General features: G+C 61.2%; 2 protein-coding genes across 2 annotated transcripts in view; one reads left to right on the top strand and one right to left on the bottom strand.

The window, feature by feature from the left end:
• Positions 1-89: 89 nt before the first annotated feature.
• On the top strand, positions 90-26,780 carry SCYL3 (SCY1 like pseudokinase 3). The gene is made up of 13 exons (XM_037035319.1): positions 90-549; positions 4,896-5,104; positions 6,824-7,009; positions 8,710-8,823; positions 10,327-10,383; positions 11,439-11,541; positions 12,587-12,698; positions 14,139-14,216; positions 14,589-14,728; positions 15,889-16,073; positions 21,995-22,166; positions 25,188-25,870; positions 26,223-26,780. The coding sequence occupies exons 2-13, from the start codon at positions 4,940-4,942 to the stop codon at positions 26,280-26,282; spliced, it is 2,055 nt and encodes a 684-aa protein (XP_036891214.1). The 5' UTR covers positions 90-549; positions 4,896-4,939; the 3' UTR covers positions 26,283-26,780.
• FIRRM (FIGNL1 interacting regulator of recombination and mitosis) overlaps positions 26,768-27,968 on the bottom strand; it is a 36,458-nt gene continuing 35,257 nt past the window's right edge. Inside the window, exon 24 of the mRNA XM_037035322.1 lies at positions 26,768-27,088. Coding sequence (XP_036891217.1) covers positions 26,888-27,088 — 201 coding nt within the window. The 3' untranslated portion in view covers positions 26,768-26,887. The remainder of the gene's footprint in view (positions 27,089-27,968) is intronic.

Raw genomic sequence — 27,968 nt, 5'->3', positions numbered from 1 at the left:
CAGCCAATCAGCCGTGCGGAGGGAGTGACGTCACTGTCCTCAAGTCCTAGGCCACTCGCCTTCCCTCCGCCCCGCCCCTTTACTGTTTGTCAGACGCGACCGGGGCCATTTTAGATTCGGGCGGAAATCGAGTGGAAACCCGGGGTGAAAACCCCAAACGTTAGGGTCCGGAGGACGCTGCACGTTCCGCTGGGGCGGAGAAAAGGGGGGCCTCTTCAGAGCCTCTCCGGCCGCTGCGAGCAGGGACTGGGCCGCAGGGTGGGCACCCGCGCCCGCACTCAAGATGGCCCCGGCCGGAGAGTCCCCTGGGCGGCCGCTCTAGCTTGGTTCCGGGCTCGCGCGCCTCGGTGGTGGCTTCGGAGGGCCGCAGGCTGGCATTCTGTCCGGCTTCCGGACCCGTCTCTATGGTGGCGGAGGGACCAGACCCCCGAAGACTGTGGGTGTAGTGGCCGGACCCCCACGAGGAGGCGAGGGGTGGTTGGTGTCAACAGGGGGCGAAGAGGGGACCGGAGCCAAGACCCTCGGCCGCCTCCCGCCGCCCTCCGGCAGGTAACAGGGCGCCGTCCTGGTCCGGGCGCCGGGAAGGGTGGGGAGGGCCAGGGAGCGGGCAGTGGGCGCGCGCCCCGCTCGCAGGTCCACGCTGGGAGGGGCGGGGGGCGAGCTCAGCGCGGCTTGAGCCCGGCCCGCCGCCTGTGCACAGCCCCCCGCGACCGGTGGGGCGCCCTCTCCACGGGGCTGGCAGGGGTCCGGACGCTGTAAGGAAGCGGCGGAGACGGGCCTCGTGGTCAGGTGCGGCAGGTGAGGGGCAGCCCAGCCACACCGCTCCCGCTCCCCAGTGCCCCTGAGCGGCTGCCACAGGACCCCGTGGTCTGTGGTCCCCCGGGCTGGACAGGAGGGGCGGTGTCTCCGGAGCCGGGGAACCCCGGTGTGCAGCCGCCTCCTGGAACGCTGCCTTCATCCTGGACGCTAGACCGGGCCCCGGCTCCAGAAGAGCAGCTGCCGGCCTGTCTGCGACTTGGTTTGTATTTAGAATAAAGAGGGGACACCTGTAGGAAACCGGGTGAACGCAGGAGCGCCCTGAATGCTGGAACCCCTGTCACCGCTGGTCTTGGCACTCGTGTGCAGTCAGTCCCACGTCGCGCCCCTCTCTCGGCTGAAGTCAGACTCTGTTGGGTCCATCATGTGTCGTGGCCCTCTGGCAGGGCCAGACCGCGCCCCATGCGGAGACATACACCTGAAACAAACCAAAGCAAAGGACCCCAAGGAGCGTTATCGCCAGGTAATGAGACACCAGGCCTTCCAGGGGACCTTTGAATGCACCGTGCTTGCCTTGGGCGCTTCGGAGCTGTGGGAAGCCGCGGAAAGCCGCGGGAGCCGGAGCCATGGCTGGGACCAAGATCACGGAGGCTAATTGCTGTGGATCGAGCCGAGGGAGGGCTGTTCATTCCCCGAAGATGCGGAGTTCTCAGTTCGGGGAGTTGCCCAGTGACCCAGACCAGGCCCAGAAAGTTGGGGTGCTGCCCCAGAAAGCCAAGGGATGGAGTGCCATGGGAGAACACATTTCTAAACACAAGGCCTTGTTCAAGTCAGAAACTCCAGAACGTTCATTGTGAGGAAGGTCCTGCAACCCACCAGCCCCTGTAGCCCCGTGTCAGGGTGCCCGTCTACCTTCTAGTGACTTGTTTCAAAGTCACAAGGTTGCAGGTTTTCCCCTGTATGCCTCAAAATAAGCATTTTGGAAATCCAAGTGTTACCGTTTATCGGTATTACATTTCAGTAAGTTTGTTTTAGCCCAGTTACTTAAAGTGCTGCTTATAGCAACAGTTTTGGTGCCTTTTTAGATACAGCGAAGGGAAGAATCAAGAATTTCTGCTCTGAAGACATTTTCAAGTTGCAATCAGCAGCACCTCTGTATGCCCCTTAATACAGTTTGCTCTGGGCATAGGCGTTAATCAAGCTTTCCAAAAACAGCATCTTCTTCGTGTTCTCGTAGGGCCTGAGACCCGAAATGCACACTGCTAGGAAAAACGACCAGTTGTAACCTCTTGCTAAAAACCTTTCATAACCCTGAGCTGTTACTTATCTCGTGAGGGAACTCAAAACATTAAGTTGAAGGTCAGTGGATGCTGTAAGGCCCAGTGCCGCCACCAGGAAGCACTCCACTGTTCAGAAAGGACGGGAGGCTCAGCCAGGGCACTGCCTCCAAAGCTGGAGACCCTCCTCCCTGCTTTGGGGACTCATCACAACTGAGTAAACAGCCTGAGTTTTCTGCCAGGCCGGTTCTCGTTTTCCTGTTGACTTTTCGGAATGCTGTCCTTCGTGGCTAGGAGAGGTAGGCCGGCTTCAGAGATACTTCCAAACAGGTTTGATACTTATCAAACTCATTCCTCTAGTCCAACTGGTTTGGCAGACTGGAGGCGTTGAGAGGAACAGAGGTTTGTGCCTCTGAAATGGCAGTCGGTTTCACAGAACAAAGCCCCCCTGAGCTCCCCAAGGGTCCCTGAGGTGTCCCTGTGTGGACAGGGTTGCGGAGCAGGGGGGATGCTGGCGGGGCTGGAGGGCGATGACGCACCCTGGAGATGCCAGAGCTCTGCTCCTGATGGCTGCTGGCTTCCTCTGGGCTTGCCAAGTGCCCGCCTCCACCCAGCTTTGGCCGGTCACAGCCCTGACCCAGCCCTGTGGCACCCCTTTATCTGCCGGTGGTCAGAAACACCTCCCGGTCAGATTCCTGGGGAGACAGCCAGGCCACGGGTCTTGGAGACTCCTGATGTGCAGAGACCGCCCTTCGGCGCTGGGTAGGCAACTGGCCGGCCACTGTGTCCAAGAGCAAGATCTGAGCGCTGACCCCGCCCCTCCCTGCGCAGTGGGGTGGGTGGTCACAGTCTGGGCAGGCGCCGCGCCTGCTTGGAACAGGGGAGTCACCGTGGTTTCTTTTCTCCACGACTCCACAGGCACTCGCATTTTCTTTGTGGTCCCATCAGAAAGGTGAACGTCACACGCCAAGACACGTGGCCTTTTTAATGGTTTTTTGACTTTTTTGTTCTTAAGAAAGGCACCTTGCTAAGTGGTTAGGAGCCCGGAGGATTTGTTACACAGCTGCCTTCCTCCTCATGCCCAGAACCACTCTTGGATTTCGAGAGATTGACCCTGTGGTGGCCAGTGCTAGCCCTCGTCCCTGTGTCCTTAGACTGTGGCGTGCGGGCGCCCGCAGCGCTGGGACATCTCCGTTTGGGGCGCGCGTCTGGAGCAGCATCACACGCTCCGATGGCGCAGATGGCGCTGCGGNTTAATGGTTTTTTGACTTTTTTGTTCTTAAGAAAGGCACCTTGCTAAGTGGTTAGGAGCCCGGAGGATTTGTTACACAGCTGCCTTCCTCCTCATGCCCAGAACCACTCTTGGATTTCGAGAGATTGACCCTGTGGTGGCCAGTGCTAGCCCTCGTCCCTGTGTCCTTAGACTGTGGTGTGTGGGCGCCCGCAGCGCTGGGACATCTCCGTTTGGGGCGCGCGTCTGGAGCAGCATCACACGCTCCGATGGTGCAGATGGCGCTGCGGGGCACTGGGCCCGTGTGAGGAGAAGGGCCAGCAGGGGCCCGTGTGCAGCGGTCGCCCAGACGTTGCAGATTTTACAGTAGAGGTTTGATTGGCCCGGGTTCTCTAAGCTGCGGCGAAGCCGGAGCTGGAGTCTGCCGCTTATTTTTAGGCATATTGTTTGACCTGTTCAGGCTTTAAAAAATGTTTTAAGCCAACCCACTGAGACATTTCCACGTAAGCATTGAGCCCCTTGGCCCCTCTGACCCAGGGCATGACCTGGCCCCTCGGGGCTGTCAGTTCAGGGCAGGGCTGAGTCCTGCACCCGCTCAGCATCCCTGTGCTGGCCTGCCTGGGTGGCACTGGGTGACCAGGTGAGCCGTGTCCCTGTTAGCCAGGTCTGGACGGAGCAGGTGCACCGTGCATGTCTGTGTGCGTGGGAGTCACCCCCGGCCTGACCCCCAGAGCAGCATTCCGTCAGCCCGTCCGTGAGTCATGCCTGTGCACACAGGGTAGCCGTACAGCCTAGGCTTCTTTTTAAAACACCTTGCGTGAAGTATGACTGACGCGCAGTGAACTGACCGTACCTAGTGGACAGTTTTACGAGTTTCAGCACGGGTAGCCCCGCCCCCTGGCTGTCCTGGTCGAGGAGCGAGTGTGCCGTTCCCCCCACAGGTCCCTTCTCCTGTTCGCCGCTTTCCCCTCCGCAGCCCGCGGACGGCCCACACCAGGAAGCCCCCGTGCCGTCGAGGGTAGTGTGAGTTTTCTAGAATCTCACGTGTGTGGGTTTTGTCTTTAGTGCTGAGGCCGTGCAGGTGTGCGTTTTCCCCGTGTCAGCAGGACAGGGACGAGCTGGAGGCCACCCTCTCACTAGGCGTGTTGTCACTCGTACCCGGCGAGTCGTCTGTCTCCTGTCCCAGCTCTCCCCCGGGCTTTGCTTGGCCTCTCTGAGCTCCCACCTGTTACCCTGTTTCTCATTGTTGTTAGAAACAGTCTGCAGTTTGTGTTGTCGCCTTTGTAAGTCACGCTCAGGCCTGGGGAAGCTTCAGTCCTGATGGAGTTTCTGTCCCCTGCGAGGCAGTTGTGCGACTGGCTTAGGGAACGTGAGGGACCCAGGTCCACGGAGCCTGGCATCCTCCCTGACCCTCCAGGGGCCGGGGGCAGTGGCCACACGGACTAGACCGGCCGGCCACGTGCATCGACTAAAGCTCTCAGCTGCTCACCTACGGCGTCTTGGGCGCCTCACTGTGATTCTGCCTCTCCACTGTCAGGTGTCCTCGGTCGTTGCAGACCCTGGCGGGTTGGCCTGGCCTCGCCTCAGGTTCAGAGACTTGAAGTTCAACTGTGTTCTCCTTTTTCTTTCAGGTCCGTGGCTTTGGGGAGGGCTGCACGCCGCCCCCGCCCGAGGGATGGGAGCAGAGAGCAGCGCCCTGCAGAGCTGTGTGCTGAAGGGGCCCCCGGTCACCCTGCCTTCTGGGCTTGCCGTGTTCCCCGCCGAGCTGCAGGATGGCCGAGTCGCATCCGTCTTCGTGTACAAGAGGGAGAACGAGGACAAGGTCAACAAGGCCGCCAAGGTCCGTGGGGGCGACCCTGGCACAGCCGGTGGTGTTTACTGCGGAAAATACGAAGTGAATGAAGGGAGACGGGGCCTAGGGGCAGTGTTTTCATTCACAGCCTTGAAAACCCAGTCATTCTGACTCCTGGGAAGGACCCCCCAGCTGGCCCAACCCGGTCCAGGGCCACAGGGACAGTCAGTGATGTCACGGAGCGCAGAGGGGTGGCCCTCCTTGTCCGCTGCCACTGGCAGAGAGGGTGGAGGCTGGGGACCAGGGAAGGTCACCTGGCACGAATGCTGCGGTGCTGGTGGCATCTTCCTAGTGTGGGGACCGTGGCCGGGGAATGACATAGTTTAGGGACTGTAACTCCTGGCTTTTCTTTTCCTGCGGCTTCGAGGTGCAGCGGGCATGTACAGAGAGAACGCGTGTGCACCCTCGTCTCAGGTGCTCAGCCTGAGAGGGGGCACGCTTCTCTCTCTGCAACGTCTTGCTCTCTGGCTGAGGCCCCTTGGTTTTGGGTTGTTTCTTCAATTGCCTGAAGTGATGGCTGTCTTCTCGTCTGAGAACCTGCCAGTGAATTTGAGCTGCAGATAAGGCGCCCCCCCCCCCCCTGCCCGGTGTCATCTTCAATGGGAAATAGCCAGTGAGGAAGAACAGTCACAAACAGTCGAGCCCCTCGGCGTAACTCTGCACACCCCAGTCATAACAGACCCGAGAAGCAGGCCTCAGCTTGGGCCGGCCGCGTCCTGCCTGGTTGCACAGTGCAGCCCCGGGAGAGGGCCTTGTTCAGGCTCCTCCTCCGCAGACCCTCGGGTACAGTGATGGGGCGTGGCAGGTGTTCAGGACCTTGGGACGGGCACTTTCAAGGTGCCACCAGTCAGGCTTAGCCACCGGGCTACCCCAGAACCAGGGCTGTGGCTTCCATCAACACTCACAGAGGAGGCCCCTGTGTGACTCGCAGCAGCAGAAACTTGAAGTGGGAAAGGCTGGGTCAGCTTTGCTACCACGAGTCCACGCATGGCTGTGCCAGAGTGGAGCCACAGGCATGTTCCGGCTCAGACGTGGCAGCGCGTCCTTCTCCACGTGGGAAACAATCCCGGAGTCCCTTTGGACCAAGCCTGAGTGGGCACGTGGGGTGAAAATATAAACACAGAGAAGGAAGTTCCTTCGTAATCAGGTGGGCGCTGGTGGGTGGTGTTTCTTGCCCACGTGGAGCCAGGTGCCCCCCCCCCAACTTGGTGCGGCCCCGAGCTCTGGAAAGAGCGCAGGAGAAGGAGCGCAGGCCTGAGGACAGCAAGGGGCCCCGGGACAGAGGAGCCGAGCAAGGGCTTCTGGAGGCAGCAGTGAAGGAAACCCGCCCCCCCCCACCAGGCTGTCTCATCCCCCAGTGTCGACCCCCACTCCACAGTCTGCAGGCTTCGCTCACTTCGCAGCCCTCGCGGGTAGCGGTCTGGGCACTGGGTTCGGGGTTCTGAGCAGTCCCTGGGCACTCCGGCTGCCGAGCCCCCCCCCCCCCCCGCCTGCCCAGGTGGAGCCCGCCCTGTAGTGTCGGCCACGTCAACCAGTCAGAGTCTCCTCTGCCTTATTGGAAATTTGGGGGATAGCTGGGGAAGGGGGGCCCTGGAAGGGACCTTGAGTGCCAGTGTACGTGTCCTGACTTTTCCCGGGATGCAGGTGAAACTGGAGTGGGTGTGGTTTTGAGGCGTTAACTTGGGGCTCTTCTGTTTGCATCGGAAGCACTTGAAGACACTCCGGCACCCGTGCCTGCTGAGGTTCCTGTCCTGCTCAGTGGAGGCGGACGGCATCCATCTGGTCACCGAGCGCGTGCAGCCGCTGCAGGTGGCCCTGGCAGCACTGTCCTCCGCCGAGGTCTGTGCCGGCATCTACGACATCCTGCTGGCCCTGGTCTTCCTGCACGACCGGGTGAGTGCCGGGGCACAGGAGCCGGGGGTGGGGGGGGCTGTACATCATGCCGCGCACAGAGGTTGAAAGTCCCTGTCCTCCCGGGAAAGCGCCCCCCACCCCCGGCGGGGATGGTCTGCGGAGCCTGGGCTGCTGGTTAGAGGCTTCGTTTCAGTTTGCTGGGTGGCCTCCAGTCTGCAGGCATCTGCACACACAGACGTGGGCGAGCACAGCCGCAGCTGACACCTGTCACGGGGACCGAAGTTCCTCTTCTTTTTCAGTAGTTGCGTTCCATTTGAGAGTTTGAAGGAACGCTTGTTTGCTAGAAAGAGGCAGTTTTACATGTCTCTTCCCATGTGAGCAGGCAGTACCACTGGGAACCCCTCTCGGTCTGTGGACGCTTGCCCTTGGGGACAAAGGGGCCCTTCGTGTGTCCCACTGGGCCGTGGCTGGGTGGGTGAGGGCACGCTGTCACGCTCCGCAGCAGGAGTGTGGCGCCCGAGGGTAGAACACTGGCGAGAGGTTGGAAACGCTGGTGTTCGACTCGACCGAATGTGTGCCTGTAAAGATTTTTCTATTAATGGGAGATAAACTCTCTAAACGTCACTTTGGATTTGTTCCCCCTTGTGAGTGAGTGTGAGGAGCCGGTGGGAGCGGTGATGCTGCTTCACTGAGGGGGGCGTTGCCTTTGATGGAAAAAGTCCCCGCACGCAGTGAGAAGTTGAACAGTGTGGCGGACATCGAGGGGCCGGGCCCTCACCGGCACTGGCTGCCGTTGTCCCAGCTCAGCCAGGGCTCGGCCGCTGGACCAGAGGGGTCCGTGTGTGGCAGAGTGGGCCTCGGCGCCCTGACCCGGGGCCGTGTCCCTCCAGCGGGGTGCACCTCCCTCAACACAGACCCACCCTGCCCGGTTCTGCGTGAAAACAGGCACACGTTTGCTCTCCTGGTAAAAACTGAGAATGCGCGTGTCTATGGGGACGACCCCGGATTTGGAAGAGAAACCTGCACTTGCGCCTCCTTCCCATTGCCCTCTTCCCTCTCTCCTGGCTGACTGAGCGGTTCCAGTGTTCGGGTCGGCCGCTCGGGTCTGTGAAACTTCCGGTCGCCCTCCCCTTCAGTCCCGTCTTGTTTGGGCAGAGTTTGTTCAGTGACAAGATTCCAGTGACGTGGGCTGGGGGCGCGAGGGCATGAGGGCGAGAAAGAACGGAGGAGAAAACTAACTCCGGAAGCTGTGGGGACAGAGTGTGGTCGCTCACCCAGCAGAGGTCGGGGCTGGTCTGAGAGATGCAAGCTCTTTTCTGGAATATTGTTACGTGTACCGGGTGCATACGTTCAAGGTCATGACTAGCTTGAATGTTATGGCTTAACAGTCACATACAAACACGTATGCACTTGATATACGTAATGATAGTTAAGAAAAGAGTTGGCTTGTATCTCTCAGATCAGCCGTGTCCTCACAGGGTTAAAGACTGGAAGTAAATGGATAGGTTCCAAATGGATAGGTTGGTGAATTTCTGCTTATGGACCCTCGGGCACAGGGTGTGCGGTGACCAGCCTCCCCGGGCCGGGGGGTGACAGCGGCCTTCCCGTGGTGTCTTCCATGTAGTGTGCCACCGTGGGAGGACTTGCCAGGCCTCTTGTTTGGTGATTAGCATTTGGTCTTCTAAAACGTCGCCTTTAAAAGTCAGGGTGGCAGACTTCTCCTTGTCCCTTTTTCCCAGGGACACCTAACACACAACAACGTCTGCGTGTCATCCGTGTTTGTGAGTGAGGACGGGCACTGGAAGCTGGGAGGGATGGAGACCGTCTGCCAGGTGCCCCAGGCCACCCCGCAGGTAAGCCATGTGGGGCTCGGGGCCTTCCCCGTGGTGTCGGGGCGATCCTAGCTTCGGAGACGCAGTCCCTTGTCGGTGCTTACCTTCCTGGAACTGCGGGGCCTTTACCCTCTTGTCCCCGTTTGCTGGCCGAGGAGCCCGCGACTGAGAGGTGGACAGTCCGTCGGCTTTGCAGTTCAGAGCCCCTCCCCCTGCTCCCGTGCCCGCAACGCCACGTCCCGCTGGGCAACCGCACGGCGTGTGCGAGTCCTGTGCGCGTCCTGCTCCCTTACCCTGCGTGGCAGCGCCTCTCGTTTACCCCTGGAGACCCCGCCCCTGGAGCCCCCGCCCCTGGAGCCCCGCCCCTGGAGCCCCGCCCCTGGAGCCCCGCCCGGATTGTGCTGGGCTCTCATTAGGGACTCAAGAAGTGCTCGCCGCCCAGCCACCCAGTCGTCCCAAGTCACACGTTCTGCCCCAAGGCCTGGAAGTAGGACCCGTGCATCTTAAGTGCCCCCCACCCCCGTGGGTGGCGTGTCTGCCTCCTGGGGCCCTTCCGGCAATTCTGTCAAACAAACTGCGGACCTCCGTGCGGCTCCTCGTGTCCCCTCTGCGCCCATTGCCACGAGACTTGCTCTCTGAGAGAAGCAAACACTCCCGCTGCCGTGGGAGCCCCACAGAAGCCCCGCCCTGTTCCCACGTGCGCTTCCTGGGGCCCGCCCCACGCGCACTGGGGTGGCCTGTGCTTTGTCACCACGGAGACCTCCAGCCGCCACTTCACGCTGTCGCTCTCAGACTCCCCTCATGTCACCTTAGGCTCTCAGCGTTCGGTTCTCTGTGGGTCACACTCCACTCCCTCCCCCCTGGGGCTGGTGGGCCCGTCCCCTCCCCGGCCCTCCCTGGGCTCTGCCAGCGGCTCCCTCACGCTTGCTGAGACCCACCGTGTGGTCCTGCTCTGAGCTGGGCCCACGTGCAGGACGGGTAGCTGCGCTCGCTTCATATTCCCAGTGCCCCGATGGTGCTTGGGTGTGTCAGCTCCCAGAAGACAGCCGTGATTTCCGTGAAAGAGGGTACTGATGTGGGCTTGGGCTCCGCAGCTCAATGGCGGCAGGCCTTGAGCCCGGCCTGGCGCTGCGAGGTCGGTGTAGACTGGCCCTTGCCAGAGGGGCCCTCCATCATTTGTGTCCATGCGGCTGGGGAAGGAGGGGTCCCAATTCCCACACAGGAAGTCGGACACCCCAGCGCCTGTGGGCAGCGAGGGGCCTGTCCGGCCAGCGCAGGGGCGAGGGGAGGGCACCAGCACTTAACCTCCCTCTGAAGCCTTGTGTTGGGCCAGGCCTGCCTTCACTTTGCGATAGGAAGGTTTTAAGTTTGTGTGTTTGACCCGTGGCCATGGTGGGACCTGTGGCCGTGGCAGGGCACTTCCCGGTGGCACCTCTGTCGCCCAGCACTCTTGCGGCTTGCCGGCAGAGGTCGGTCCAGCAAACACCAGAGCGAGCCCTTCCCTCTCTCTGTTCTGCTCTCCAGTTCCTGAGGAGCATCCAGTCCGTCCGAGACCCGGCATGTGTCCCTCCTGAAGAGACGGTAAGATGGCGCCCGTCATTCTCTGTGCCCCAGTGTAAGACTGAAAAGTGCTCTCCCGCCCCTCGTCCTGGGTTGCATCTGAGCCGCGCCCCCACTTCCTCTGGCCCTGGAGGCTTCTGAGAGTCATCACCACAGGGAGCCTTTTCTTGACATTCAACTGACATTTGGTCGCCTAGATACTTGTGACATCGTTTAAAGATGGAGGGACCTTGGTTGCGTGGAACATAAAGAACAAAGTCAGTGGAGAGACAGAGCAGGAGCAGACACGCAGATGGGGAGAACAGCTGGGGGGGGGCGCGGGGAGACGGAAGCCGGCACTTCCAGAGCAGTCCCGGGGATCGGGGCTCAGGGACACAGTCTGTCCTCGCAATAAACAAATTCGGTGTCAGTGTTGGGGGGCTGGGAGCACGGGGGCACCTGCCACTGACACAGAGGACGCGGAGCATCACTGCAGACGGGGAGCGGGACCTCCACGTGAACAGTGTGGGTGCTTCCCCCCACTCCCCCCAGTTCATGGTGTCCCCCTCCGCTGGAACCCGTGGTGGGGCGCTCTGCCAGTCCGGCCGTGAGGGACCCTGAGACCCACACAGAGTGAGTGACGCCCCATCCGTGGTGCTGCTGGTAGAGACGCTGGATTGACCTGGAAAGCCGAGAGCAGCTGCTCTGTTTAAACGTGTCTCTCAACCACTGTGTACCGACTGTCGGCTGCAGGGACACGGCCTGCGTGCCCCACGGGAGCCCACGCCCAGAAGGAGGGGCGGGGGGCCTGGTGGCGCATCAGGTCCACCGCGTCGCCACCGTGCGCCTGCTGGTGTTTTTCCAATTGACCACACGAGGGGTTTGGAATCAACGTAAAGGTTCACTTGGAGGGAAGAGAGAGACAAAACGTCCCCGGGCATCGTGGGTGCTGGTGTCCAGCGCTGCCCCGTGAAGCTCTGGTCTGTGTTCCACGTGCATTTACACGTGTGGTGAGGATGATGCGCCATTCTGTCAGCTGCTGTCAGACGTGTTTTGTGGCCGGCTGCCCCGGCGCTGACGGCCTCTCCTGCTTCCAGGCCCCGGAGTTCGCGGCCCTGCCCGAGGCCCACGGACACGCACGGGATGCCTATGCGTTTGGGAGGCTGGCGGAGAGGCTGCTCACGACCCTCAGTGGACAGGGTGAGTGGCGTCAGACCGCCGTGTCCACAGGGCCAGTGGGGCCCGCCCACGGCCTGTCCATGGGGCTCAGAGGCCTGCAGACCCCACCGCAGTGAGGACCCGGGCACCCGCCAGGCACCCGCGAGGGCAGATCCGAACGCGGCAAGGAGGGCAGCTGGGTGTCTGTGCCACAGCGGGAAGCCCTTGAACTCTGGCTCCAGCAGGACACCGCCGCCTTAGTAGCTGGTGGGCGAGTGACGGTGGGAAGACGGCCAGCAGCAGCCAGGCAGCGAGCGAGGGCCCAGGGACTCTGTCACTTGGGGCAGTCAGGCGCCTTGTCACTCATTCCTAGATGGAACTCGACCTTTTTTGTCTGTTCCCTTTCAGAGTCCTGAATTGTTTCACCCTGCCGTAACGTACTCACCCCTGTTGTCCGCCCCCTGGAGCCCAGACGGTTTTCCTCCGAGTCCTGTAGGGGCCCCGCAGCAGCCTCTCGCTGTCCTGCAGCCACGTAGGCCTTCAGTGTCGCCCGCTAGGTGTCCCGGGGCACACGCCCCTCAGGCCCCTCACGGGCCTGTGCCCCCACTGCCGCGGCTGCACGCCGCCCTGCCCCCGTCTCCGCCGTCAGGCCCTTGCCACAGCCTGGGGTGACAGGCATGCTCAGAACTCAAAATGAGCCCTGAGGCCCTAAGCAGACACCCTCGGGTGGGGAACCCCAGCTCCCCCCGTGTCTAGAATGGAGGCGGTTCCGTGCCGCCCTCGGAAACGTGGGCAATGTCACCCTTCAACCTGCCCATGTGGCCTTCTCAGTCCCTACTGAGTAAAGTGACAGTCAGGAAACGGGGCCCCGCAGGGGAGGCGCGGGGAGTGGGTCCTTCCCCGGGCGGGGTCGGCTTTGCCTGCGTCTGCCCGGGAGTTCGGCTTCAGGACCGAAGCTGTGTCGCCACAGCCAGGGCTTTGTCTGTTTGGGCTTTTACAGGTCGGTTTTGCTCTCGTCAGTCTGCAGCTAGAGAGGCCCCGAAAGGAGGCGGAAGCCTTGGGAACTAACTGTCGCTCTGGATTTCAGTTTCAGCGGACGCTCTCTGCAGCTTCCGACAGACCCTGCACTCAGCCTTGCTGCAGCCCGCCCCGCAGCGCCGGCCCGCGCTCCGCACCCTCCTGTCCCACGGCTTCTTCAGGTGAGGGGCTGGCTGGCGGGGCGCACCGCCCCTGTCCTTGTCCATCGGGAGAGACTGAGTCGTGCCCACGCGGGAGACAGAAGTGGGCCGCCTCTCAGCGCCGCCACAGGCAGGAGGCTTTGGAGACCAGCGTCGTTGTCGGAGGGCCCTAGGGCTTCTGATGGGCCGCCGCGAGGCGGGCCGGGCTCGGCTGTGTTAGTGGAGGAGTCAGTCCACGCGGCCTCTCCTCTCCGCCGCCTTTGCGTCATCCAGATGAGTTTGCTGTTGGAGTTTTCTTTCTGGGGGTGGAAGTGAGCTTCCTTTTCTTCAGGCAGAAGACCAGTCTCTGAGTTTAGTGGGATCGAGGGGACAGCCGAGCAGTGGGCCTGGACGGGGGGACAGAGGGCTGCTGCTCCTGAGCCACTGGAGGTCGGGCTCAGTTCTGTGGCTCCAGGTTCCTTATTTCCGTGCAGTCTGGTCAGGCTGACGCCACGGTCATGGCCGTCGTTGGCAGAGCTGGCCCTGTGTCAGTTTGAAACTGCAGCTTCTTGTTTGCGGGCAGAGAGACACGGGGGCGAAGGGAAAGCTGGTGTCGCCCCAGAGGCGGGTGGGTGGTCTCGTTAGACAGGAGACGGCCTCTGCCGTAACTAGGTGCTCCGGTCACCGTGTGACAAGAGTGCCTCAGGCCGGAGGAGAGCTGGGAACACACGCGGGCGCCCCTTCCCGCAGCTGCGTGCCCCACGCGCACGGGAGAGCCCAGCCCGAGAGCCGGTGGGGGCAGCTGAGCCAGTCTGGTGGGACCTGAGTTCAGACGTGCGGGCTTTCTCTCTGCTGCTGAGCCAGCAGGAAACGGGGGTAAGCGCAGGACGTGGACCCCGGAGGGGAGCTGTGCTGCTGGGGGCTCCGGGCTGCGTGCCCAGCCTCACTCCCTGGGCACCTCCCCAAGGGCAGGGGCAGGCCGGAGGGGGCAGCAGTCTGCAGGCTTGGCTCGGCGGTCCTGCAGGAAGTCCACCACCCCTGACCCTCTGCCCTGCCGGGAGGGAAGAGGGACCGCAGTGTAGACGGAAGAAACGAGATCCCTGTGACCCCCCAGTAATTTTTACTTCCGCAGAAGACTTGAGAAGCAACAAGTGTTTTGTGACGATAACCATTTCTCCCCGATGCCGCATGTGGCCACACCTCGTTACAGGGGAACAGTTGGGATGGTTATGATCATTAAAATTGCAGACTTAGTTACTAGCCTCTGTGTGCACACCCATGTGTGCTTACACACGCATCCCCTTCACACGCCTCTGCGATGGTCTTAACATTGGACTGTGGGCCCCGCAGTCACTGCAGACCCTGCTCACGGCGGGAGGAGCCCCCGTGCTGAGGCGCCCACAGTGCGGTCTGGGTCGCGCCTGCAGTCAGCAGGGCTCCTCTGATCTGCTGTCCTGCCTGTTCTTTCTTTTTGGCATTTAGGAATGAGTTTCTAGAAGTTGTGAATTTCTTGAAAAGTTTGACATTGAAGAGTGAAGAGGAAAAAACTGAATTCTTTAAGTAAGTTCAGAAAGTTAACACCTCACATCTGCGGCCTCGTCACTGAGCGGTTTTACGGGCATTGTTTTCGCTAAGTTCAGTGACAAAAGCCTGTGTTCTGATTGCTGTGGAAAGGTCAAATAATCCAGTAGCCGCATCTTTTACACTGGGACGCCCGTTCACTGACCAGGAGGCCCCGGGCTGTGGGGGAGGGACGACGTGGTGAGGACCACCTCGCCACCTCCTGCCTTCTTACCGGCCCGGCCCGGCCGCCTCCCCGGCCTCCTTACCCAGTCGTCACTCAGATGGAGTGGGAGGTGGGCCACGGGTGTGGGAAGCACGCTCGTGAGCTGGCCGGTGTCACAGCCAGCCCCCGACTCCCCCTGGCCGCAGGTTTCTGCTGGACAGGGTCAGCTGCCTGCCCGAGGAGCTGGTGGCCGCCCGGCTGGTGCCCCTGCTGCTCAACCAGCTGGTGTTCGCGGAGCCGGTGGCCGTCCGCAGTTTTCTTCCTCACCTGCTCGGCCCCAGAAAAGGTGCGTTGTTTTGAACTGTTACGTGTCGTGGAGCTTGGGATCACTGGCCCGCGTGGCAGCAAGCAGAGTGGGACGGCTGTGTGGTGCAGGTGAAGCGTGGGGGCCCCGACACCTGGGCTCAAACCTGGGCGCCGGAGCCCACCGCGTGGGCGTGGTGGTGTCCTGGAGGTCAGACTTGCCGCATTCAGCGCGGGGCGCGCATGTGCACATGCGCACGGGGCTGCCACACGGAGAGGCCGCGTCTGCGGGGACTTGGACACTTGCAGTGAATCTCGGAGGCCGGCACCTGCTGACCCCCAAAGGAGTTGCTCGTTCTTGTTTCAGTGGAAAGATGGAGGAGCACTGAGACCGTTCTGGGGACTTGGGTTGGCTCTGAGTGTGAGAGGAGGCTGTTGCTTTGACACTGAGACTCAGAGTGCTGCAGACGGTCACCTCCTCAGGTCAGAGACCACAGCACGAAGTGACTGGCACTTGCCTTGGGGAGAGTCCTGCTTTAGAGTTTCTGTCCTGAGACGGTCTCAGTGCAGCCAAGCAGCAGGCCGGGACGTTACACCGGACGTTATCCCTTATGCTCCGTAGCCACGAACTTCGCTCTGCAGCTCTTCCTCCGATTGCTCCCCGGGAGGTCTGAGGTGGGGTACCTCTGAGTCCCCCGGCAGGCTCCTAAAACTTTGCCTGTGTGCCGGTGCCCCGGTCCGGGACAGCGCGGACAGAGGTGTCATCTGCTGTAAAGGTCCTTGCCCCCACAAACGCGGGGCAGACGGGGCTGGCCAGCAGCCAGTCTTGCGGTGGCAGCCCGCACCTCCTGGTTCCCAGATAAAATCGCAGCAGCCTCCACCTAAGGCCCATAAAATTCCGTGTTGATGAAGCACAAATGTGCGACAAGTTACTGATTCGGGGTTCTACTTAAACGAGAGCTTTTCTTGTAGACCACGAAGAACGATACAGTAGTTCAGAAACATTTCTGTAAGTTACAGAGCATTTGTGCCTCAGCCTCGAGAGGAGTTTGGGGTCCCCGGGGAACCTAGCTGCCCTCAGGTTTGGGGCCTGAGACTCGGGGGGCCGGAGGGCCCTGCGCGGGGTGGGCTGGCGGGTCCTCGTGGCGCTCCCACACTGACACGCGTCTGTTCTTTGCCCTGTCTGCCTGCGCCCTTGGGCAGACGGCGCGCCCGGAGGGACCCCGAGCCTGCTGTCGCCGGCCCTGTTCCGGGCACACGTGGTGCCCGTGCTGCTGCGGCTGTTCGAGGTGCACGAGGAGCACGTGCGCCTGGTGCTGCTGACCCACCTGGAGGCCTACGCCGCGCACTTCACGCGCGAGCAGCTGCGCACCATCGTCCTGCCCCAGGTCAGCGCGGGCGGCGGGCGGGCGCGGGGCTCCTTCTCCCCACCCCCGCCCCCCAAGGCCAGTCCCTCACGCTGGCGCCTTGGGGCACCACCGGAGAGAAAGCCCAGTCTGCGCCCCTCCCTGGGCGGGGCAGGCTTCCCCTGGAGGAGGCCCCCTGAGCGCAGACCTGGGTCCGAGGTGGTTGAGAAGCTGCTGCCGCACCAGAGGGAAGGAGGCGCGGCATCCCCACTTCCAGCCTCACCAGCGCCCCTTCAGGGCTGAAGGTCTGTGTTGGTTCCCTGTGACTGGCAGCAGGTTCCAGAAGTAGCAGTGCAGACTCAGGGGTGGCGGGCCGCGCTCCCTGAGGGCCCTGGGTGTGACCCCTTCCTCGCCGCTCCCAGCTCCTGCCGCTCCCGGCAGCCCCGGACCTCGTGTGGCTCTGGCTGCGCGACCGCAGCCTCCGCCGTGGCGCAGCCTTCCCCCAGGCGGCCAGCTGTGGGGTGGGGGCCCCCCTCACCCAGTGTGGCCTCGTTTTAAGGCCGCATCCCAGGTGGACAGGAGTCTCTGAGAGGCCGTGTTAGAAGGTTGCGGTAGCGTGCAAAATCCTTCAGGTAATTTGTTCTGCTAGAGGTTGGTTTACTGAGAAGCTGTAAGGCCTGGGGAAGGGCCAGGTGCTGTGCTGCGGGCCGGGCCGGAGGGGCTGGGACAGGGGACGGCAGCGGTCCCTCTGCTGCGAGGGAGACACCCCAGAAGGCACCCCAGTGCCTTCGCACACCGGCCATGCTGTTCTCACGGCTGTCCGGGTGGACTGGGTCCAGCTGGGGGTTCTGTGCCACCCACGCAAGGTCAGCTGAGACCGCTGTCACCTGGACCTCGAGGAGCCAGCACATGCAGACAGCAGCGTGGCACCCTGGAGGGCCTGGCAGGAACGCAGGGCATAGCTGGGATGTGGGGACAGCCGGACCTCTCCCCCCACGCTGCTCTCTAGCAGGAGAGGCGGCTGGTGCTGTGACAAGTGCCAGCAGCCGGTACACATGTGCCGGGAGCCGACGGCCACTTCTGTCACACTCATCTGACCACCTCGGGCCATCCAGGCCTGCTGGGGACAGGGGTGCACTCTGCGGCTGCTTGTGTCTGAATGTCCGAGCGGGGGAACAGCCCTCCAGCTCTGACGCGGAGGGGCCGCCGTAGGTCCAGAACTGGCACTGAGCGCTCAGGTCAAAGAGAGACTCTCCACAGGCAGTCAGCACCTGAGGCTGTGTTGGCTCATCAGAGCCACCCACACCCCAGGGGAGTCACTCGGCCTGTGTCTCTGGACCACAGAGGCCACTTTGGTAGCAGTGCTGGGCTTAGGAAAGTAGGCAGCTCTAGGGGCTGTGCATCCTAAGAAGTCTGAATGCTGGGCACTGTGGTGGCAGGTGCTGGTGGGGGGCTCGGCTTCTCGCAAGATGGGGGTGGTTTGAGGGTGACTCGGAATGTGGCCTTGGGTCGTTTGTTATTCTAGGGTGATCACACTCAGTGGCTAGAACTCGAATCACACGCAAAAGAAATGTGCTTGAGCTTATTTGTGCAGCTCTGTTAGCACTGGACCTGAAAATCATTGTAAGCCCCTATTGGCAACCTTGACCTTAGCTAAACGAGGAAACCAGAAGAAAAATAAAACGAGGAACTATGTTGGGAATTCCTAGCAGAGCTGGGCCAGGAGCCTGGGACTCCTGGTCCCACGAGGCCCTGCTGCCTCCACCACGGCGTCCAGGCCTCGGGTCAGGGGCTGCCCGTGTTCTGCACGCCACTGTCCTCCTGCACGGCTTGGCCACTCAGAACAGAACCTCTCCTGATGGCCACCGTGGCCTAGTGAAGCCCTTGGGCCAGAGACCTTGATGAAGGAATGTCAGGCTCTCCCCTGGAGCCCAAGGGGTGGCAGGGCCGGGAAGCCACGGGTCCGGTCCTCCCTCCGCCCATCTCCCACCTGTGCCGGGTCGTCCCGATGGCTCCCGGCTTGAGCAAACCACCGAGAGGAATAAGCAGGTTCTCGGAACGCCAGTCTGTACTGGGAAGACGTCATAACTGGCCCACTTGGGGCAGGTGCTCCACACATGAGATATAATAACGAGAGTTGTCAGGGCCGCAGCTGGTGGGTGTCTGAAGCTGAGAAAAGTGGGCGAGGACAGGGAGCATCCTTTGCCTTCCCGACAGAGCGGCCCGCTGTGCTCTGCGGAGCCCGCCGCCCCTGCACTGCTGCTCCTGCAGTGCCGTGAGGACGGGCGGGAGAATGGGCATCTGCAGCCTTTATGGCAATGTTATTTCCAGTATGTGTGTCTAGTTTTATTCGTATATTTTTACAACTATTTTCCAATCACAGTTCACAAACAGTATTATATTAACTGTGGTTGTGCAATGCAGTCATCACACGTTTCTGTAACTCACAAAGCAACCCCTCATAAGCCCGCACCCCCCTCTGACACCACACCAGGTCATTACGGTGGTCCTGCATTCCCTGTGCCACCCTGTTCACCCCCACGAGCATCCTGTAGCAACCTGTCCATGCCTCCGGGTCCCTTTGCCCTTCCCACCCAGCCCCTGCCAGCCGTCTGTCTGTTCTCCGAATCTATGCGTTTCTGTCCATCCGTGAGATTCCACACAGAGGCAAAGTCATGTGGTATTTGTCTGAGTTCCACCACAAGGCGTAATGCCCTCTAGGTCCATCCACGTTGTTGCAGGTAGAAAGATTTGATTCTTCTTTATGGCTGGGCATTTCACTGTCCAGACGCACCACAGCTGTTCCACACACGCACCTGCTGGCACGCACCTGGGCTGCTTCCATGTCCTGGCCGTGGTCAGTAATGCTGCAGTGAACACAGGGTGCACGTATCTTTTTGAATTAGAATTTTGTATTTCTTTGGATAAACACCAGTAGTGGAATTGCTGAGTCACACGGCAGTTCTGTTTGTAAGTTTCTGAGGCCCCTCCACAGTCTCCCACAGCAGCTGCGCCAGTCTGCACCCCACCTGCCACCACCAGGGCTCCCGTCTCGGATTCTTGCCGCACTCGATTGTTGGTTTGCCAACGACAGCCACTCTGAAAGGAGGTGTGAGGTGGCACCACGGCGGGCTCAGTGTGGTTTTGTGTTTCTCTGAGCATCAGTGACCGTGTAGAGCATCCGCTGACCGTCTGTACGTCCTCTTTGGAGAAGCGTGTGTTCAGGCTCTGCCCACCTCAAGCACATTGTTTTCTCGGTGCTCAGCGTGTGCCTTACCTGTGGCCGGGTTTGGGGCCACCTAGCAAGAGGAACAGGACACGCCAAGCGCAGTGGTGCTTCTTTGCAGTTGTGGGCCTTTGAGAGGTTTTAGGGTGAGGAACAGAGGGGAAGGGGTGGAGACAGAAGAGGGTAAAGGGGGATGAATGCTGGTGGGAGGAGACCTGACTTTGTTTGTGGCGCTGAGGGGCTGGAGGTCCTGGTGTTCTGGAGCCTCTTTGTCACGGGACAGGGCCTGGCCCTGAGTAGGAAGGTTTCACAACACAGGTCTGCGGGACCGTGAGGGTCTGTGCACTGAAGCTGGGACAGTGAAACGGGGAGGGCCCGGCACAGAGGGAGCCGCCACGGGAGCGCCCAGGCTGGGCTGTCTGAGCTCACCGGGAAGTCGGAGAAAAGGGGGCTTTGGGGACGGGTTCGGGGGATCGGCCTGGGGCCAGCTGCCTCAGAGTTCAGGAGGCCCCTGCCTGGGGAGAGAGGTGTGGGGAGAAGAGGGAGAAGGGACTGGGGCCTGTGGCCTGGGTCTCTCCCCTGCAGGCGGGGATCCTGGGGGAGGTCTCAGGGGAGGGTCTCGCAGAACATGCGTCAGTTCCCCAGGTGTGTCCTTTCAGGGTCACGGGCTCCCCTGATTGGTCAGCGGCAGGGCAGGGGGTCCTTAGTCATTGCAGCTGGGCCTGGCCTTGCCCTCCTGGTTCTGCTGCTTTTCTGGGCCTGGAGCTGAACCACCACTGGGGCCCAGATGTCTCCAGGGAGGAAAGGGGCTGGGGTGGGGGGAGGTCACCCTGGGGGTGAGGTCCGTGTGTTCCCAAGTTTGCCCTGTTGGGCCTTCCTTCCGCCCTGGGGACCATCTGCACCTGGCTGTCCGTTGCTCGGCCAGTGTGTTCAGTGATCTGTCTCCGTTTTCCTGTTCCTGCTGCCAAGGAATCTTCCTGGCTTTCCACTGTCCTGTCTCACTGTGAGGGGCTCCACTGCAGGTCAAGGCCACTGCGAGTGTTCTCAGTTTGGGGCCACCTAGTGGGAGCTACAGAGAGGTCCACTCCACAGTGGGCTGTGGGGGGCGCAGGGCTAGGAGCTGCCTGGGTGGGGCCGTGCTGCACACCAGGGCTGCCATTGGGCGTGCGGCTCGGAGTCGGAGCTGTGCTCCAAGTCACCTCTGGCTGCCGCCCGTGCCAGGCTTGGGGGCCACCTGATGGGAGCCACACTGCAGGCTTGCGGCAGGCTGGGGGCCGTGCAGCAGAGGCACAGGGCGCGCCGAGGACAGCCCCTGCTGGTCTGGGGCCTGTTGGACCTTGAAAGGTTTCTGGAAAGTCCACAGTGTGAACGGGGACGGTTCCTTGTGTGGAGGAGCCGCTGGGGGAGGGTCTCTGGGCCCAGGTGGGTGGGGTATCGGGGAATCACCAGGCCGGTGAAAGGTGTTAGCCAGGTTAATGGAGACGCAGGCTTGGCACCTGGCAGCTCTCCCCCCCCCCCCGGGGACTGGAGGTGGGGCTGCCATACCCAGAGGGGGTCACCTGGGCCCCTGCCCTCCAGCGCTACCCCCCCTCCCCCCCCCCCACCCCTGGTACTCATTGGCCCCAAGTTGGAGCTCAGAGCCAGTCCCTCTGTGAGCAGGGGGCTGGGCGTTTGAAAGCACGCCGGGGACTCAGCAGCCCTGCCCCCTGGGCAGTCCCCACTGGTTTTCACAGCCAGACATTAGGGGACACCTCCCTGGTGCTGGGACCCCTCACTTCTCATGGGGTCCTCAACAGCAGCGATATCCCTCTGATTCTTTCCCCACCCTCCTGCTCAGCTCATCCGGGCTTCTGTACATCCTAGTCCCNGGCTGCCATTGGGCGTGCGGCTCGGAGTCGGAGCTGTGCTCCAAGTCACCTCTGGCTGCCGCCCGTGCCAGGCTTGGGGGCCACCTGATGGGAGCCACACTGCAGGCTTGCGGCAGGCTGGGGGCCGTGCAGCAGAGGCACAGGGCGCGCCGAGGACAGCCCCTGCTGGTCTGGGGCCTGTTGGACCTTGAAAGGTTTCTGGAAAGTCCACAGTGTGAACGGGGACGGTTCCTTGTGTGGAGGAGCCGCTGGGGGAGGGTCTCTGGGCCCAGGTGGGTGGGGTATCGGGGAATCACCAGGCCGGTGAAAGGTGTTATCCAGGTTAATGGAGACTCGGGCTTGGCACCTGGCAGCTCTCACCCCCCGGGGACTGGAGGTGGGGCTGCCATACCCAGAGGGGGGCACCTGGGCCCCTGCCCTCCAGCGCTACCCCCCTCTCCCCCCCACCCCTGGTGCTCATTGGCCCCAAGTTGGAGCTCAGAGCCAGTCCCTCTGTGAGCAGGGGGCTGGGCGTTTGAAAGCACGCCGGGGACTCAGCAGCCCTGCCTCCTGGGCAGTCCCCACTGGTTTTCACAGCCAGACATTAGGGGACGCCTCCCTGGTGCTAGGACCCCTCACTTCTCATGGGGTCCTCAACAGCAGCGGTATCCCTCCGATTCTTTCCCCACCCTCCTGCCCAGCTCATCCGGGCTTCTGTACATCCTAGTCCCAGACCTGTCCTGTCGTCAGGTGTGGCTCTGCCCATTTTCACTCTGATGTGGTCACAGAAGGAGGGACTGGGAGGGGCACAGACAGCGTGGTGGCCCTGAACCCATGGCAGAGAGAGGAGGGTCACCTGAGCCAGTGCACTCACGCCCTGTCCCCCCTAGGTGTTGCTGGGCCTGCGGGACACCAGCACCCCCATCGTGGCCGTCACCCTGCACAGCCTGGCCGTGCTGGTCTCCCTGCTTGGACCAGAGGTGGTTGTGGGAGGAGAAAGAACCAAGATCTTCAAGCGCACTGCCCCTGGCTTCACAAAACCCACCGACCTTTCCCCAGAAGGTAAGAATTTAAAAGGTCTAGCTCTTCACTGTGCTGCTCTCATACTTGATTTCCGAGGGTGCACCAGCAGTGCAGGTGCACTGTGCCCGGTCACGTGGTACAGAGACGTGTAAGAGCAAAGTCAGTGACGTCCCTCTCCAACTCTGTCTGGGGCAGGAAACCGACCTCAGTGGTTCAGCAGGAACCCTTTCATCCCTTTGTTAAGCCACAAAAACATTGACACTGTCTGTAAACACCAGCAGGAAACACAACATGCAGCTGTGTAGCCTGTGAGCAGCAGCTTCTTGGGGACCAGGGTCTGGGTCAACCCAAGCTCAGGGCCACCCCAGACAGCTGCCCCCGCGCCCCGCTGTGGTGCTCACTCAGCGGTGTCCCGTTGACGGAGGCATCACACACACGCCACAGTCGATGTCCTTGCTGTGGTTCCTGGCTTGGCCTCCATAGGGTCAAGTCCCGGAAGTGGACCTACAGGGTCCGAGCATGTGTTTGTAATTCAGTCGATGTCAGTCTCCAAAGGTGGCAGCGGCGCCGAACACTCACTGGTCAAGTTCCCTCCGTTCTGTCAGCGTGTTGGCTGAAAAGCTGTGGGTGTTCAAGCAGTTCGGGAGACCCCCGTTACTGGTGGGGGGGGCGGAGGTCTGGTGTTCCCTGGAGGGAGCAACTCCTGACCTATACAGGCTGTCAGGTCAAGGACAGGAGGTCCTGACCCAGGGGTCAGTGGGGCCACGGCCTTTCCACTCCTCACCAGTCTACGGCATGAGGCCCGCCCCCCACCCCCACCCCCGGTGTGGGAGCGGCCGCCCTCTCCGGCGGCACACTGGGCACACACCGGAAGCCGGTTTTCCTGAAGGGCTGGGTTTCTTCCTCGGGGCAGAGAGGGGGCCTTCTCAGACTNTCAGCGGTGTCCCGTTGACGGAGGCATCACACACACGCCACAGTCGATGTCCTTGCTGTGGTTCCTGGCTTGGCCTCCATAGGGTCAAGTCCCGGAAGTGGACCTACAGGGTCCGAGCATGTGTTTGTAATTCAGTCGATGTCAGTCTCCAAAGGTGGCAGCGGCGCCGAACACTCACTGGTCAAGTTCCCTCCGTTCTGTCAGCGTGTTGGCTGAAAAGCTGTGGGTGTTCAAGCAGTTCGGGAGACCCCCGTTACTGGGGGGGGGGGGAGGTCAGGTGTTCCCTGGAGGGAGCAGCAACTCCTGACCTATACAGGCTGTCAGGTCAAGGACAGGAGGTCCTGACCCAGGGGTCAGTGGGGCCACGGCCTTTCCACTCCTCACCAGTCTATGGCATGAGGCCCGCCCCCCACTCCCACCCCCGGTGTGGGAGCGGCCGCCCTCTCCGGTGGCACACTGGGCACACACCGGAAGCCGGTTTTCCTGAAGGGCTGGGTTTCTTCCTCGGGGCAGAGGGGGGGCCGTCTCAGACTTCTCTTCCTCCTGCTCTTCCATCACCAGGATGGTCAGACTCATCAACATGGGGGACCCGTCAAGTTGAGAACTTAGTAGGGCTTCAGCAGGGAGGAGAACACCAGACCTTGGAGGGCATCGGCAAGGAGCATGTGGCCTGGTTGTGGTGGCTCAGCCCAGGCCAGTCAGTCCCCTTGAATTTTCAAGGCAGAGGAAGTACTTGGCCAAAATTGTGTTTGGAATGCTTTTGAGCAGTGAGCTTTCTGGCTTCAAATCAGCACCCAAATGGGTTCAAAGGCTGTCACTTTCCTGACTAGGTAGGGGTGCCGTCCAACCCAAGCCCTTTCCTGGTGCTGGACCCTTCCTACTCCAGCCCACCAGGGGCAGCGTCCCACCCTGTGCCTGGACCCGGGGCTCTGTTCTCATCCCAGGCGTGTGCTTCTCCAGGTACCTGAAGGTGCTAAGGTGTACCCTACACTAAAATACACCCATTCCCTTTAACAAGCAGCTCAGCGTCCCTATCCTGTTGTGGAGATCGTTGCCAGTTCCTCCCAGGCACGTGGTCTGCGGCTGCACAGCGGGCCCCACCTGGCCCAGAGAACCCCTCCAGCATCGTCTCTACAGGTTTCTTTTCTAGCGACAGGCCCAGCGACAGCAAGCAGCAGACAGTGAGCTCCCCCAACAGCCTCCCCCAGGCAGGCAGCAAGAGCAGATGTAAATAGCTTGTCTGTCGCTCGGGCCGGACTCCCCAGCAGGAGGTGCAGACCCCGAGCACTGAGGGAGCCCAGAGGCTGGTCTCACAGGAGACACAGTCTGGGTGTCATCTCTTCTCCCTGGGCTGCAGGGGTGGCGACACCCGAATCCTTTCCTGCAGCGGGTGCTTTACTTTGTGCAGCGTTTTCCAAACCGTACCAGAGCCATGGTTCTGGAGACGGCACGGGAGTGCCCCAAGGCGGTCTGGGGGCATGCTGGCAGGCAGCCGTCCAGCCCTGGAGCGCACACAGCAAATCTCGGGGAGACTGGGCGACGTCGGCAGCCTTCCTCACGTGCACACACACTAACGTGGCGAGGGTTGCTGTCGGAGCCGAACGGTTCTGCGTGNCTCGGGCCGGACTCCCCAGCAGGAGGTGCAGACCCCGAGCACTGAGGGAGCCCAGAGGCTGGTCTCACAGGAGACACAGTCTGGGTGTCATCTCTTCTCCCTGGGCTGCAGGGGTGGCGACACCCGAATCCTTTCCTGCAGCAGGCGCTTTACTTTGTGCAGCGTTTTCCAAACCGTACCAGAGCCATGGTTCTGGAGACGGCACGGGTGTGCCCCAAGGCGGTCTGGGGGCATGCTGGCAGGCAGCCGTCTCAGCCCTGGAGCGCACACAGCAAATCTCGGGGGAGACTGGGCGACGTCGGCAGCCTTCCTCACGTGCACACACACTAACGTGGCGAGGGTTGCTGTCGGAGCCGAACGTTTCTGCGTGTGCTTACAGCCGAGCCAATGGCTGTGATCTCCAAGTGCTCAGGGAAGGACGCTCTGCTTGTCACGTTTGTGGTTCAGTGTGCGAGGACATGTCCCCAAAATTACCTTCCCTGGTGCTAACCCTTTCCCTTTCTTACCACAGGTGACCAGTTTACTCAGACTATGAACTTTCCTGTGAACGGCCTTTCAGACGTGAAAAATGCCTCCACGGGTGGTGGAGACGTCTCGCCAAGCCCCCAGGCATCCGAGGAGTGGCCTGACTGGAGTGAGCCCGAGGAGCCGGAGAGCAGAACTGTGAGCACGCGGGCGTGGCCTCCAGGGCCCGGGGAGGCTGCCAGGTCCCTGCTCCGAGATGAGGAGGCAGGGACCCGCAGGGACCCGGAGCACGGCAGCCCCGGCCCTGCAGTGAGCCCAGGAGACAGAACTGCCGCTACCCAGGGGGAGCCCCAGGCCCCGCCCACAGTGGTGCCTCTGCTCACGGAGGAGGCTGAGCTTCTTGCGTCCAGCCGACCCCCAAAGACCAGCCCTGCTCCAAGCGCGGATGACCCAGAGCAGGCCAAGCCACCAAAGGGGTCGTCACAAGAAAGGCGCCCCCAGGCCCCCTCAGAATGGGGGTTAGGAGAGGAGTTCACCATTCAAGTGAAAAAGAAGCCGGGGCAGGACCCCGAGCTGGACTGGTTTGCTGACATGACCCCCGAAATCAAGCCTTCGGCCACGGTTCTCATTCTGCCTGAGCTGAGGGCAGGGCCGATGGGCCCCCGTGAGGATGCCGCCTCCATGGGGGTGCAGTTTTCCTCCAAGTTCGCCGCAGCAGACACCACAGAGGTAAGGCCTGCCCGGTGGGTCCCAGCTGCCCTGTCCCCTTTGTAGCAGACCCCCCAGCCGTCTTCCTGCCGAGGCGGGACGACGGTGCACAACTGGTTAGCACAGTCGAGGCGAGCAGAGGTCACTTCCTGCTGCCACCACTCCTTCCCAGGAAAGGCAGCATGAGGGCCAGGTGCTCAGCGGGCCGTGGGATATAGTAGTCACCTTTTTGGATTAACCCAGGGAAAGGGGGTCATTTCTGACTTTGCTGGATTAGAAGGAGCTTAGAAAGTGTGTCCTGGCACTGAAGCCAGTGCTAGGGCCCTCGCCTCTAGGCCCCCGCGGCTGCCCACGCTGTACTGTGTCGTTGCAGGCGGAGTCCGAAGGCTGGGGCGACGCAGGGGAGCTGAACTGGGGAGACGGCAGCTGGTGACAATGGCTGTGAGTGAAACTCTAGGGGAAAGGAATCCTTTTTATAAGAGAAATCAAACTAATACCTCAACAGCAGGCTCTGCAGACAAGAACATCCCGCAGCACCCCATCTTCTCAAGGCGGGGGCCTTTCTGTCGGTGCCAACAGAGGCGCCTCGGGTGGGGGCCCTCCCTAAGGAGGGGCTGGGCAACCCCGGAAGTGAAGAGAATAAACGCAGAACTTCAAGCTGATGAGCTTAACTCGGTGCCACTCCTTCAGCAGTGACACGAATCAGCTCTATCGTGAGCACTGAAGAGCACTGCGCTATACAGGATACAAATGATTTTAAATTGCTGGGGTCTCCTCAGGCAGCTTATTTATTTATCTACAGTTTCCCTGAGTGGCCTGGGCCGGTACTGACCGTTCCCACCTGTGTCGTTACGTGCGCCAAAGTCTTTCCGGAGACAGACCCTGTGACCCTGTTCTGTAAATGTCCAATAAAGACTATTTTCTCTAGATTTAACTCTACAGAAGTCTTTTTCTGGGTTAGACCAATATTCTCATTTACAAAACGTAGCATGGCACAACCTTCCCTAGCGGCTCTAGGCCACACTGTGGTCAGTCCGGTCACGGGTCACCCTCGAGCCCGTGACGCCTCAGCTCACCCATCTTCTCCTGGAGCAGCTGCATCTCCCGGGGAAGCCAGTGTGGAGCTGGGGACCTGCGCAGCAGGGACCCAATGGCCTCCAGGGCCCCGGTCGCGGCCCGCAGTGCCGACCTGTACTCCTCCTCCAGGCAGGGCTCGCCGCGGGCTCTCTTCGCGTGAGGCTGGCGAGTGAGAGCGAGCTGATGAGTGCAGTGAGTAACGCCCCCCACCTGTCCCCAAGCCGACCGAGCGCGCCCCTTGGGCACTGGCGCGAAGCTGCACAGCCGTCACCTGACAAAGTCCAGTGTGGAGGCGTTTCTGACCGGTCCCAGCGATTCAGGGATCTGACGCCCTCCGTGCCCAGGGTCCAAGGAGACTTTGGACACATATGACCTTACCCCAAAGCCCAAGTGTGAATGTTTCTCAATGCTTCATTTGCTTTTCAACTCTACATTTAAAACTGCCAAGAGCGGCTCCTTCCAGTGCTCATGGAGCCAGGTTAGTAAGTCGTCGCCACACGGGGGGCGGGGAGTACAGGGCCAGGACACCCTCTCTGGTCGCCCACTTCCTCAGGAAGGACATCTCACGTTCTCAAGGACCGACTGACACCACTGATGGGGTGTTTGACCTCACAGCCTTCAGGCTAAGAGTCAGTCTTGAAAACAAGTGATTAACTTAGGAAAACTTACCACAACTGTTCTTCTCAGGGATTACAATTCCAAACACACTGTCACTGCTCCAAAAGATATTTCAGACACCCTTAATGGTGTCAGATTTCTGCCTTTTAATAGGCAGATGTGATTTCTAGACACGGCCAAAAATGATCAGGCCAGTTTCTTCTGTGGCCCCAGGCGGCTGCCACACAGCCTGCCAAAGTCACTACATGTAACAGGTGTGTTCACGTCACATGTAGCGCAATGTCTGAAATTTTTCTGTAGTCTACCTGTTTTGCATGTTCATAACCTTCCAGGAAAAGGGTTTTTAGAGCAGCCACTACTACAAAACGGTAGACTTTTACACATCTCGGTCTCTGTCTTGACACTTAAGCTCAGGAACGACACT

This window comes from Sturnira hondurensis, unplaced genomic scaffold (assembly GCF_014824575.4).
Source record: "Sturnira hondurensis isolate 20B ecotype Veracruz unplaced genomic scaffold, ASM1482457v3 Scaffold0022215, whole genome shotgun sequence".
Taxonomy (NCBI): domain Eukaryota; kingdom Metazoa; phylum Chordata; class Mammalia; order Chiroptera; family Phyllostomidae; genus Sturnira; species Sturnira hondurensis.
Note: the sequence above shows the minus strand (reverse complement) of the source record. Positions and strands in the feature narration are given on the sequence as shown.